The sequence below is a fragment of the Heterodontus francisci genome, chromosome 3 (genome assembly GCF_036365525.1).
Source record: "Heterodontus francisci isolate sHetFra1 chromosome 3, sHetFra1.hap1, whole genome shotgun sequence".
Classification (NCBI taxonomy): Eukaryota; Metazoa; Chordata; class Chondrichthyes; order Heterodontiformes; family Heterodontidae; genus Heterodontus; species Heterodontus francisci.
The window spans coordinates 192,664,293-192,678,480 of record NC_090373.1 but is presented as its reverse complement, the minus strand read 5'-3'; the positions used below and the strand labels follow the sequence as shown (position 1 = coordinate 192,678,480).

At 46.4% G+C, this 14,188-nt stretch overlaps 1 protein-coding gene across 1 annotated transcript in view; it reads right to left on the bottom strand.

Annotated features, from left to right (window-relative positions):
• Positions 1-325: 325 nt before the first annotated feature.
• Positions 326-14,188, bottom strand: part of LOC137367174 (calpain-14-like) — a 105,148-nt gene continuing 91,285 nt past the window's right edge. Inside the window, exons 23-24 of the mRNA XM_068028610.1 lie at positions 10,225-10,280; positions 326-786 (exon numbers count right to left, since the gene is read on the bottom strand). Of these exons, the coding sequence (XP_067884711.1) occupies positions 760-786; positions 10,225-10,280 (83 nt within the window). The 3' untranslated portion in view covers positions 326-759. The remainder of the gene's footprint in view (positions 787-10,224; positions 10,281-14,188) is intronic.

The following is a 14,188-nucleotide window of genomic DNA, read 5'->3' as shown; positions in this document are numbered from 1 at the left end:
AGATATTAGAAATGTGAAAGTTTTTAAGCAAGTAAAGTGGGGGGTGGGGCAAAAGATAACAAAGGAGAAGGTGTGGATAGGACAGAGGGTCACAGAGAATAACCGACCAGAAGGTCATGGAGCAAAGGCAAACATATGTTAATGTATTGACATTGTATTAACATTAACAAATTCTTTGCCTTTACTCCATGACCTTCTGGTCAGTTATTCTCTGCGACCCTCTGTCCTATCTACACCTTCTCCTTTGTTATCTCTTGCCCCGCCCCCACTTTACTTGCTTAAAAACTTTCACATTTCTAATATTTGCCAAACGTTAACTCTGCCTCTCTCTCCACTAATGCTGCCAGACCTGCTGAATATTTCCAGCATTTCTTGTTTTTATGTCTACTGAAAGTTCAGTTCACAAGGGCCATACATCGAAGTCCAGTCAAGACAACAAACAAGAACATCAGCCATTAGTCGGATAAGGGCAGGACTCACTGGCATCTCTTTGGAGTGTTGTGTCTCTTGTGTTCTTTGTAAAGATGATACGTGCAAGGTCCATCCAGAGGCGGAGCATCCAAACTGTAACCACATTTCCTTCTAAAACATGTATGGGTTGTCCTTTGCCATGGTTTTCTCACTAAAATGCCAGCCACTGTCTACTGCACATGGACACGTGCCTCATTCTACCAGAGAAATCAAAGCCCATCGTTGTTTTCCACTCAGAAAATCGTCCAATAACAGAGATCAAACTGGGAAGTGGCCATCCAACTTCTTTCACAAATACGTGGTGAGCAGCATCCACTATGAAGGAGAAATACAGAACATTGAGATTGCAGTGAGGACTTTGTCCATATTGACCAATCAGATGGAAGCACTTTCACAATCGTTTAAAAACTAGAATCACTGAACACGTTACAAACCAAGGAACGGGAGATGGTGGCATAGTGGTAATGTCGCTGAGCTAGTAATGCACAGACCCAGGCTAATACTCTGGGGACATAGGTTCAAATCCCAACACAGCAGCTGGTAGAACTTAAATTCAACTAATTAATAAAAATTTGGAATTAAAGGCTAGTCTCAGGAATGGTGTCATGAAACTATTATTGATGGTTGTAAAACCCTATCTGGTTCACTAAAGTCCTTTAAGGAAGGAAATTTGCTGTCCTTGTCTGGTCGGGCCGACATGTGACTCCAGACCCACAGCTATGAGGTTCACTCTGAAGTACCCATCGAAATGGTCTGGGAAACACACTCAGTTGTCAAGGGCAATTAGGGATGGGCAACAAATGCTGGACTTGACAGTGACGCCAACATCCCAGCAAAGAATAAAACAAAAGCGGGCGACAAGTAAAACAAGAAATGGGTCACATCCATTCGGTGGGAATTCATTTCATTTTAGACTTCAGAAACTGAGGAACTGGATCAAGGATTATAGAGCAGGACACTGTCAAACTGAGGAACTGGATCAAGGATTATAGAGCAGGATGCTGTCAAATTGAGGAACTGGATCAAGGATTGTAGAGCAGGACACCGTCAAACTGAGGAAATGGATCAAGGATTATAGAGCAGGACACTGTCAAACTGAGGAACTGGATCAAGGATTATAGAGCAGGACACTGTCAAACTGAGGAACTGGATCAAGGATTATAGAGCAGGACACTGTCAAACTGAGGAACTGGATCAAGGATTGTAGAGCAGGACACCGTCAAACTGAGGAAATGGATCAAGGATTATAGAGCAGGACACTGTCAAACTGAGGAACTGGATCAAGGATTATAGAGCAGGACACTGTCAAACTGAGGAACTGGATCAAGGATTATAGAGCAGGACACTGTCAAACTGAGGAACTGGATCAAGGATTATAGAGCAGGACACTGTCAAACTGAGGAACTGGATCAAGGATTATAGAGCAGGACACTGTCAAACTGAGGAACTGGATCAAGGATTATAGAGCAGGATGCTGTAAATGGCTGAAATGATTACAAGAGCAGATGAGGTAAATCTTTATATTTAGCTTAGAGTTTACCAGCTGCAAGCAGTAGGTGAATAGAAAGCTTTTCGTTCGGTGTCCGAGGACTTTGCAGCACCTGTGCACTGAGGCACTGAGTTTTAGGGTTGGTATTCAGTAATCACCATAGCAATAACTGGTCGGAGGGTGACTAGCTGCCTCGGATCAGCCACCTGGATGATTTTCTTTTTTGGCTAGCTGGCTGATGTCACACAAATGCCTCACACATTATGTCCCACCAGGTTCAGGCTGGTGATCAAGCAAATTATTCCTCTTGATATGCATGAGATTTATGTTTAAATCCTATACCCTGGGGGGCAGACTGTTCATCAAATATTCCATAGTTCACATGATTCAAATACTGCTGGGACCAAGGGAAGCTCATCCGTGGAATGCAATTAGTCAGCGTTGAATAGTTTCCTATTAAACCAGTACCTCTGAGCTTGAAACCAATTTATTCACAGAGAAATTGGACAGCATTCTATCGTCCTGGAAGTGTTGTTAATTTTGTGCGGTGAGATTCTTTTCATTTTATCAAGCAATCTGGGTGATGACCAAAGTCCCACAGCACAAGATGCAGCCAAGGTCGAAAGGACTCGCAGATGAGATAGTGGCAACAAGAGCAGAGATGGCGTTACATTGAATTACTTATTATTTACAGGACAGAAACAGGCCATTCGGCCCAGCTAGTCCATGCTCCATACAAACCTCCTTCCACACTACTTCATCTCACCCCATCAATGGGGGGAATTTTATACTGTCTGCCACAGCGGATTTGCTGGCCTGCGTGTTGATATAATTAGGCGAGTGGTGTTTATTTGGATTCCCAACAGTGGGATATTTTAGAGGAATTAAATCGGCGGCGGGTTTGCAGCGTTCTGGGGTTCCCCCAGCGCGATGGTGGATTGCAGCTTTGCATTCATTTAAATAACATGAATTATAGCCACTCCAGGCGCTGCTTCACAAACCACTGACCACCTCCAGGCGCGTATCCATTGTCTCTCGAGATAAGGAGGCCCAAAGAAGAAGAAGAAGAATACTCATTAACCTATGTATAGTTACAACTTAGTCCTTTGCCAGATTAAGTGAATGGCGAGCAATGTTCCCATGCCACCCAGTTCATGAATGTTTCAACATGGCGTGCAGCAGTCGGATTTGTGCAGTTGAGTCTCAGGACTGTGCTCTTCTCTCTTGAGCTCAGCTGCTAAACTAACACCAATGTTGGAATGGATATTTGCCCCTAGGTCATCATTGCAACAGATGTTTTTCCCGAGGCCATCATTGCAATGGATGTTTGCTCCTGGGCCCTCATTGCAATGGATATTTACCCCTAGGTCATCATTGCAATGGATGTTTACCCCTAGGTCATCATTGCAATGGATGTTTGCCTCTAGGTCATAATTGCAATGGATATTTTCCCCTGATCCATCATTGCAATGGATATTTTCCCCTAGGTCATCATTGGATGGGATGTTTGCCCCTAGGCCATCATTGGAATGGATGTTTGCCTCAAGGTCATCATTGCAATGGATGTTTGCCCCTAGGTCAACATTGGAATGGATGTTTGCCTCAAGGTCATCATTGCAATGGATGTTTGCCCCTAGGTCATCATTGCAATGGATGTTTGCTCCTGGGCCCTCATTGCAATGGATATTTACCCCTAGGTCATCATTGCAATGGATGTTTACCCCTAGGTCATCATTGCAATGGATGTTTGCCACTAGGTCATCATTGCAATGGATGTTTACCCCTAGGCCATCATTGCAATGGATGTTCGCCTCAAGGTCATCATTGCAATGGATGTTCGCCCCTAGGTCATCATTGCAATGGATGTTCGCCCCTAGGTCATCATTGCAATGGATGTTTGCCCCTAGGTCATCATTGCAATGGATGTTTGCCCCTAGGTCATCATTGCAATGGATGTTTGCCCCTAGGCCATCATTGCAATGGATGTTTGCCCCTAGGCCATCATTGCAATGGATGTTTGCCCCTAGGCCATCATTGCAATGGATGTTTGCCTCAAGGTCATCATTGCAATGGATGTTTGCCTCAAGGTCATCATTGCAATGGATGTTTGCCTCAAGGTCATCATTGCAATGGATGTTTGCCCCTAGGTCATCATTGCAATGGATGTTCGCCCCTAGGTCATCATTGCAATGGATGTTCGCCCCTAGGTCATCATTGCAATGGATGTTTGCCCCTAGGTCATCATTGCAATGGATGTTTGCCCCTAGGCCATCATTGCAATGGATGTTTGCCTCTAGGCCATCATTGCAATGGATGTTTGCCTCTAGGCCATCATTGCAATGGATGTTTGCCCCCTAGGTCATCATTGGAATGGATGTTTGCCTCTAGGCCATCATTGCAATGGATGTTTGCCCCTAGGTCATCATTGCAATGGATGTTTGCCCCTAGGTCATCATTGCAATGGATGTTTGCCCCTAGGCCATCATTGCAATGGATGTTTGCCCCTAGGCCATCATTGCAATGGATGTTTGCCTCTCGGCCATCATTGCAATGGATGTTTGCCTCTAGGCCATCATTGGAATGGATGTTTGCCCCCTAGGCCATCATTGCAATGGATGTTTGCCTCTAGGCCATCATTGGAATGGATGTTTGCCCCCTAGGTCATCATTGGAATGGATGTTTGCCTCTCGGCCATCATTGGAATGGATGTTTGCCCCCTAGGTCATCATTGGAATGGATGTTTGCCTCTAGGCCATCATTGCAATGGATGTTTGCCCCTAGGTCATCATTGGAATGGATGTTTGCCTCAAGGTCATCATTGCAATGGATGTTTGCCTCAAGGTCATCATTGCAATGGATGTTTGCCTCAAGGTCATCATTGCAATGGATGTTTGCCTCAAGGTCATCATTGCAATGGATGTTTGCCTCTAGGCCATCATTACAATGGATGTTTGCCTCCAGGCTCGACACCAGCAAGGGGAATCTTCTTAGGGGATGGCGGTGAAGACATGGGTGTGTGTACATGGAGGAGCAGGGGAGGATACTTGGGGAGGGAAGGCTCAGGTTGATCGGGTCATCGATGAGCAGGGCAGGATGGAGTGGAGCGTCCAGGTTGTTGAATGGTTGATGTTGATGGTGAAGATGCATGTTGTCGGCTGTGGGGGTGGTGGGTGGATTAGATCAGTACAGTGTGAAGATATTTGGGAAGGGCCTAAAGGGAGGGATGAGTGCTGTCAACGTCGGGAATCTGTGGGGCAAATTGAGGGTACTGGTGAGCAGAGGGAATGGTCACAGTCAATGCAGGCAAATAGATTCTGTAGGGGGAAGGTCAAGACTAATGGGTGGGTATTCGACAACATCATAGGGAACGGGACTTGTCAACAATGATCAGTTCAATGTGAGGAGGATCAAGGGTAAGAGTCAGCATGTCGATAGTAATGAGAGTAGGAACGGGGGGATGGATGGTGTGAATACATTGTGCATGATAATGGGGGGAGGCTCAGTGGTAACAGAGGGAAGGGTGACAGTTACATTGGGTGGGTCAAGGGTGATGGGTTCAGGCTGGAAGGTTGCAGGAGGAGGTTGGAAGTTGGAGAGACTTGCCCTGAATTCTACACGCACCATTTTCTGCAATGATAATGCAAACCACATCGTTACTCAAGGATTGCAAGCAGAGTGGGAGGAGATAGTGGGTGTGTCTTCTACCTGGCTGTAATTTGAAGCTGATATAAAGGAGTTGATCATTGCCTTGATGTTTCAGCTCACTAGCAACAGAAGGCTGAATCGCCACACTCTGCTTATTTATTGTTCAGAAAAACCACAGTGACATGGATATCATACACCCTATTTGTCCAATACCACGGAAAGAAGGGCAAAGGGACCAACTAAGGAAGGCTCTTTTCCCTCAACTCATGATGCCTGAGCGTCAGCAACAGGCAGATCAAGGTGGTGAGGATGCTCCGAATGATAACATTCAGGAACAGCTTTATCAAAGACAGGCACGAGCACGTCATCGCATCCTCAGGACGAGGACAAATGTCGGAGAGGAAATGCCAGAGACGTCTAAGGACGTCACATGAAATGGCCACCAAAGAAAAAAAAAGTAAAAAGGCTTATCTGTTTGGGCTTGTTATGGCTTAGCCTCCTCTGTAAGCTTGCCATTCAGGCCATTGGTTAAAATAGCAGTCAGGGTCTAATCTGTATTGATCCTGTGGCATGACCTGCAACTGCTTGGCTTCGATGAGAATCCCATGCCAGCTGCCCTCAAGGTGACTGCTGCCCTCAATATTTCTGCAGCGGGTCCTTCCAGGGATCCACAGGTGACGTATGTGGCATATCACAGTCAGCAACCCATAGGGGCATCAAAGAGGTGACCAATGCCCTCTTTTGACGTGCCAATGATTTTATCTACTTACCTGCAGAGGAGGACAGCCAGGCAGCAAGGTCTGCAGCTTTTGCCGTCATTGCTGGGTTCCCTCGAGTGCAAGGGGTGATCGATTGTACTCATGTGGCCATTAGAGCTCCCTGGGACCAGCATGCTGTATTTGTCAATCGCAATGGCTCCCACGCTTTAAACGTACAACTGATTTGTGACCACGGGAGAAGAATTATGCATGTTTACGCACATTTCCCAGGGAGCTGTCATGACTCATACATTTTGAAGAACTCACAGCTGCCAGCAGTTTTTGACGAACCAGCTGAAGTTGACAGCTGGATTCTGGGTGACAAGGGTTACCCGCTTTGTACATGGTTTCCGACACCAATCATCCCTGAAGCACTGCTGAAGAGAGGTACAATGCTGCTCACGCATCCACCAGAGTCATCATTGAACACACCGCTGGCATACTGAAAAAGTGATTCTGCTGCCTTGACTGGTCTAGAGGGGCTCTTCAGTACACACCACAGAGGGGGTCATGAATAATCATTGTCTGCTGTGCCTTCTACAACCTTGCAATTAGACCCAGCAACACTCTGTAGGCAGAGGAACAGGAAGAACACCATCCTCCTCAATGAGGATGACTATGAGGAGGGTGAGGAGGAGGACAACAATGACAATGATGCCATCATCGATATGAGGGCCACGGAGAGACACACATGGTACATCAGGGAGAACCTCATTTATGCACATTTCAGCCAACAATGAGCCACATCATCAAGGAATGTAGGGAAGAGAAACGTAACAATTCCCCACAGAAATTCCCTTTTGCATGAGTTCTTATTCATCTGTGCAATCTTAACGAAGCCTGACTGCATTTTCATGTGATTGGCATTTGAAATCATCCATGAGATATGATGAATGCGACTACACATCATTGCAAGTAGCGTTAAGTTATGACTGTAGAAAACAAAAGTAAGGCATGACAGTATTGGAAAAGGTTATTAATCATCAATAGGAAAACAGCCATCATTGAAGAGTGAAGGCTCAAATTCCAATGAGATATGGACACTGGACATTTCCTCAGATACTTGGCAAACATCATTGCGTTCCTGCCATAGGCCTCCAAATAAACTCTTTCTATCCATCTGTAACCAAGCTGATTGTGGATCAAATTTTGCATGAAATAAAAATGTTTTAGTACATCTTTGCAATCGTGACAATTTGTACAGCACCTGTGCCACCTTCGTGATCAAAACAGTTTAAATTTTCTTTTCCTGCCACTCCGTCTCGGTGCTAACCCGACATTAGCAGCTGAGGTGGAGGCAGTCCGCTCAGTGGGCTGCCCTGTTGCTGTGGATGACCGTGGTGGGTGTCCTCTGGTGGTGCCCTCCCACTGGTGCTCGAGTATCCCCCGTGTGCTCGCCTGCTGGAGGTAAGGGGTCAATGTCGAGGGGGGAGAATGAAATGTCACTTACCCTGGGGGAGTCCTGAGAGGAAGGCCCCGGGGCAGCTGGCACGTGCTCCTCCTCCAACTGTGTGCACAATGGCACCTGCCTGACTCCCTGAGGGAAAGGAGCAGCTGGAGGGAGGTCCAGGCTCCTTGTCCCCCTCTCGCTTAGACTGCTGCATGGAGCCCATGGCAACAGCGATGGAGTGCAGGTCACAGAGGATATGGCTCTAGTGCTCAACCAGATGCACCACGGAGCTTGCCAAACTCTTGACTGAGGAAGTCATACGCTCAAATGCCTGGGACATGGCAGATGTCATGTCTTGCATGGACCCCTCCATGGTGCAGAGCCACGCACGACCTCAGGCATCTCCGACATATTTTCCACATGGCTTTGCTGCACATCCAGCAGATTTCTCATAGCAACAAACAGAGGATCATCATGAGTGTGGGGCTGAGCAGGGACCTGGTTCCTAGCTGCCCTCCGATTGTCAGGGAACCTGGCTGGCACATGTTCCCTCAGCTGCTGGGACATGTCTTTGTCATGACCACAAGATTGTGACCCACACTCTAATCCTAAACCCCCCCACGGACTGTGTAAATGTATCTACGCTGACAGGAGAGGCAGGTGATGGTGCACCCTCTGGGGCATTGGCTTCTTCTTCTGCCCTAGAGGAGGAGTCTTGGCCACGCAGCATTCTGCTATTCGAGTGCGGGCACAATTTCCTTCAGTTTCCACATATGGCTGCAAGAACAGAGATGACACTTCATCCTTGTGGCTCCTGCCTCACCATCTCTGCACACCCTGCCTCCCTCCTCTCTCACGATCTCAGAGGCCTCCTCCTCAGCCGGGGTCAGCAGCCTGATGTCAGGGACCCCTACGCCCATCTTAGCACACTCGTGCTGGTTGTAGCTTCATGTCTCCTGCAGGAGACAGTGTAGATTTAATGACATCACAACCATTACATGCATCAACATCACTCATTCCACAGTGGCTTTCACATGATACACCCAATCACATAAACAATGCCAATCTTCATCATTTAGTAGATGATACCAAGGCTGCTCACGCATTCCACTGCAGTCCTTGTGTACCCTCTGCCTTAAAGACACCTAGCCATGACAGAAATCAATGGAGCAGCTTCACCAGGACCACTTACCCTCATTGATCTGAGAGTCATTGATCCGTTTGCAACACTGAACCCAGGTTCTGCGCATCACTCCACGGTTCAAAACCTCCTCTGCTGCCTCCAACAAGGCCGCCTTAGTCATCAGGCGTGAGGGTCTTCGGACTCCATCTGCAGGGAAAAAGACCTCCCATCTTTCCCTGACAGTCTGGAGGAGAACCTGCAGGAAGGCATCGCTGAACCGTGGGGCAGGACGCTGCCTGCTGGTTGCCATTTGATTCACTTTGGCTGTAGGGAAAATAAATGATATCAAATTGGTGGCGACTTACACAAAGTAAGGGAGACAAAATCATTTTGATTGAAGTAAAAGCTTCAATTTGCGTTATTCTGAAGATACCTACATGAAAGGAAGGCTGATGCTCCTCGAGGCTGTTTCATATCCGTGGTGATCACGGTACTTGGGATAGTAACGACGGGTTCCACCAATGAAAGGCCCCCCCACCACATGATCCCATGTGTTTCACCTGCCTGTCGCTGCATGGCTAATTTAAACACAAAATTGCGTGGGAAATGGGATTTGTGATGGGAGCAGAAGTTACGAAAACATCCAGTCCTGCTGTTGGGAATGCTGCGGCACTTATAAGATTCCGCCCAACATGTCCTTCTATTCCTCTCTTCCTCATCTATTCAGCTACCTTTCCCTTCAAGGCAGCCATACTATTTTCCCCAGCTACTCTTCATGGTAGTGAGTTCCATGTTCTAACCCCTCTCTTGACAACATAATTTGACCTGATTTGCATATATTCATTAGCCTCCCTCCCCACACCACCAGCCCCCACCCCCCCACCCACTGGCCTTTAATGGGCAGCAGCTCTGGCCACCTAAAGTTAGGTCCTCCTGAAGACCAGCCAACCAGCAGTAAGATGGCGGCTCTGTGTTCTGCGCCATAGTGGTCCCATTACCACCACGTATTTTCTGGCGTGAACAGGGACAGTAGCAAGAATAAAACTGCTTCCAATATATCTACCTAACCATGAAAGTGTCTGAAGGCTTTGTCCTCAACTTCAAGCTTTCAAAACCATCCCAAATCCAGGCCTAGGAATTCCATGGGTGGGTTCTCCGACCTCCTGCCTTAAACTCGGACAGCCAGTTACATCCTTGCTCTAAGGTTTCCACCTGTCTCTCGGGAAATCAGGGAAAACCTACACTGCGGAATTTCAAGCCTTCACCTCCATATGAGAAACTCTGTGACTTGGGCAGATTTATAGAATACTCCGAGTTGGTAGTAGAGAGATACAAATGTCTTCCTTACCTCAGCTGCAGTCAAATAGAGTCCAGATCCACCTTTGCTTAACTTGGTGTACATCTCTGTAAAATGAAATGGAAATTATTACAGAAAAGGGCAGTTGGGATGGGTCAAGAATCAGATCCTAAAATAGAGTCAGGTCTAGTCACTGAGGCAGGCTCAACAGAAACCCTGGACACCGTGCAGAGGGGGCCAAGATGTGAGAACACGGTGTGGCATGTTAGGCCCCACCTGCCAAGAATGAGGCACATTAATTTTGTCATGAACATTGATTTTAAACTGTTACTGGAGTGAAGAAAAAACTTGCTTTAAAAAAAAAGTTGCCAGATCTTGGAAGGAAAGACATTTGTATATTAACAGGACAAAGGACCATTCCCTGACACATTCAACTCACGATGGACTTTTGATCACCAGACATTGAAAGTGTGGGAGCTCGCACTCCAGGTTGACTGTGAAGATGGCCAAATACACATGGTCAAACCAACTAGTCACATGACTAACCTGCTGGGCAACCTGAGGTTTTTGAATTTGTACAAACAAACAGTTTGGGCAGAAAGCAGAATGTTCCTGGACTGAGAAGATCTCTCCTGTCATAGAGAGATATAGCACTGAAACAGGCCCTTCGGCCCACCGAGTCTGTGCCGACCAACAACCACCCATTTATACTAATCCTACATTAACCCTATATTCCCTACCACATCCCGACCATTCTCCTACCTACACTAGGGGCAATTTACAATGGCCAATTTACCTATCAACCTGCAAGTCTTTGGCTGTGGGAGGAAACCAGAGCACCCAGCGGAAACCCACGCAGTCACAGGGAGAACTTGCAAACTCCACACAGGCAGTACCCAGAATTGAACCCGGGTCACTGGAGCTGTGAGGCTGCGGTACTAACCACTGCGCCGCCCACTGTCTGCTCCCATTTCTTTCTGACAAGCCTCTGAATCCACTGAAAACACATGAACCCCAAAAGAGAAAAGTCTCCTACAACGAAGAAGGTTTAAGAAAAACACTGGGCCCCAATGAAAAGCAAGATCTACCTACAATCAAGAACTCTACAGTGAGCTCGAAGAACTGTAACAAAAACTCTTCAGATATTGCCTCAAACTTTTCCACTTCATTTTTCTTGGGCTCCTTTCTGTCTCTATTTGCATGTGTGTATCGTGTATGCATGCTAGCATGGGCGTGTCATGTATCTGTGGGCGTTAACCGAATTCGAGTTTAAGTATAAGTTTAATAAATTTCAACTTATCATCTTTAAAACCAAGAAAGCCTGTTTGTGCTGGTTTCTTGGCCTTATAATTGGAAAGTGGTGAACAAGGACTCACCAAGGGGGATTTAAAAACACGGTGTGTTTAAAATTAAACCCTGTTACAGTAAGACCAGGTGAAGGCTGAGAGGGACCCCAGACCTCTCTCTCACCTGGTCGTAACACTGTGTCAGAAGGAAAATTGGAAAAAAAACACACCCTCCCTCTCCCACATAAACTCCCCTCCCCACTCCTCCTTCTTCCCCACTCCCCTTCCTCTTCCCATTCCCCTCCCTCTCCCCCACACCCCTCCCTCTCCCCCACTCACTTCCCCCTCCCCCACACCCCTCCTTCTCCCGCACGCTCCCCTCCCCTCCCTCTCCCCCTCCCCCCTCCCCCTCCCCTCCTTCTCCCCCACACACCTCCTTCTCCTCCACTCCCCTCCCTCTCCCTCACTCCCCTCCCTCTTCTCCCTCTGCCCCTCCCCCACTCCCCTCCCTCTCCCTTACAGAAAGATGAATGAGATGGGCTAAATGGCCTTTCTCATCTAAATTTCTCTTTGGGTAACTTGCTGTCACTTTAATTCAAACAGTATAAGCAGGCCTGTCAGTATCTGTAAAGGGTTAACGTTTTGGCTCGCGATTCCCTTGTATTGACAAAGGGTTCAGTCCCAAAACAGTAACTGCACTTTTAGAGTTACTGCCAGACCTACTGTGCACTTTCAACGTTTCTGATTCAGTGTTTGCCCATTTTCCTTTTTATCTCTGACATCTTTCACTTCTGTTTGAACAATGAATATTAAACATTGGGTGGGGAGGGTGTGGATGGATGGCTGACGTGACTTATCTGCAGGTTGAGGGAAAAGTAAAATGTTCCATTCTAGCCACATTGGTTTTGCTATTTTCTTTGCTGTTCTCTGTATTTATAATTACCCCCACACTGTGCACCCCCCCACCACCAATATATCTGTGTGCAGACAGCTCCCACCAGAATCTTAACACAGAGAGCGAGTGCTCAGTGCCTCAGGTCAGTGAAGGTTGATAATCATTCTTTTCCTTTCCACAGTGCCCTGAATCAATAAGCTCATGACATCAGCTGCAAATCGCTGTTTGAATGATAACATATTACTACAAACAATCCTAAACCAAAAGAACCCTGCATTTCTATAGCGCCTTTCATGACCACCAGGTGTCTCCAAGTGCTTTACAGACAATGAAGTCGTTTTTGAAGTGTAGTCACTGTTATAATGTAGGAAACACTGCAGTCAATTTGCACACAGCAAGATCCCACAAGCAGCAATGTGATAATGACCAGATCAGTTTTTTGTGCTGTTGGTCAGGACACCAGGGATAACTCCACTGCTTTGCTTCAAAATAGTGCCATAGAATCTATTATGTCCACGTGACTGTGCAGATGGGCCTTAGTTTGATGCCTCATTAAAAAGATGGCACCTCTGACAGTGCAGCACTCCCTCAGTACTGCACTGGAGTGTCCGCCTGGATTTCATGTTGAAGTCCTGGAGTGGGATTTGAACCTGGAATTTTCCTGACTCAAAGGCATGGGTATAGCAGACCCACAGCCCTCTCAGTTGGAGCTGTGCTGAAGAGGGGGGGGGGGGGTTCTGAGGGATGGTTGGGGGTGGTGCATGCCAAAAAAGGTTCAAACATCTCTGGACCACAGACGGGTGGAAAAGTCTAATCTGGAGTTTTGACTCATCATTATCCAATGACTCCTACATGCACAGGCATTGGGTGATCATATGGCTGGTATACTCTTCCCAGCCACAGTCAAACAGCCTGAAGACACTCACTGTCAGTAAGAGTGACCAGGCACTAGGAAGAATATGAATAAAGTTAAGGAACAGCAGAAGATGCAAGACTCTGGAGGGTGTTGTCTACAGACCGCCTGATAATAGTGATGGAGAAGTGGGGCAGATATATAAGTAAGGAGATCAGGGAAGCATGTAGCCTAAATAATGTGGTTAAAATGGGGCTTTTAATTGGCACAAAATTGGAGAAACAGAACAGCACAACTAGTAAGATCAATGAATTTTTAGAATATATACCAAACAATTTTCTCAAATAATTAAGTTTTAAAACTCACAAAGGAACAAACTGGATTCAATGTTGAGTAATGAACAACAAAAACTTGCATTTATATAGCACCTTTAACATAGTAAAAGGTTACCAAAGAGCTTCACAAGAGTATTATTGAACAATATTTGGCACCAAGCCACATAAAGTGATATTAGCATAAGTGATCACAAGTTTGGTTAAAGAAGTAGGTTTTTAAGGAGTGTCTTAAAGAAGGAGAGAGGGGTAGATAGGCAGAAAGGTGTAGAGAGGGAATTTCAGAGTTTAGAGCCTCGGCAACTGAAGGCACGGCCACCAATGGCAGAGCAATTAAAATCGGGAATATGCAAAAGGCCAGAATTAGATGAGCTGAGATATCTCGGAGGGTTGCAGAGTTGGACGAGATTACAGAGATAGGGAGGGTGAGACCATGGAGGGATTTGAAAACAAGGATGCAAATTCTAAAACCAGAATTAGTTGACAATCTGGTAGAATGTTCCTATATTTGTACGGCATTGTGCAAACAGTGACCATATTCTGACTGAGTTTGATATTAGGTTTGAGAGAGAAAATGGAGAAAACGCAAACTAAGGTTTTAAATTTACGTAAGGCAAACTTGGAAGGGATAACAAATGAATTGACCACA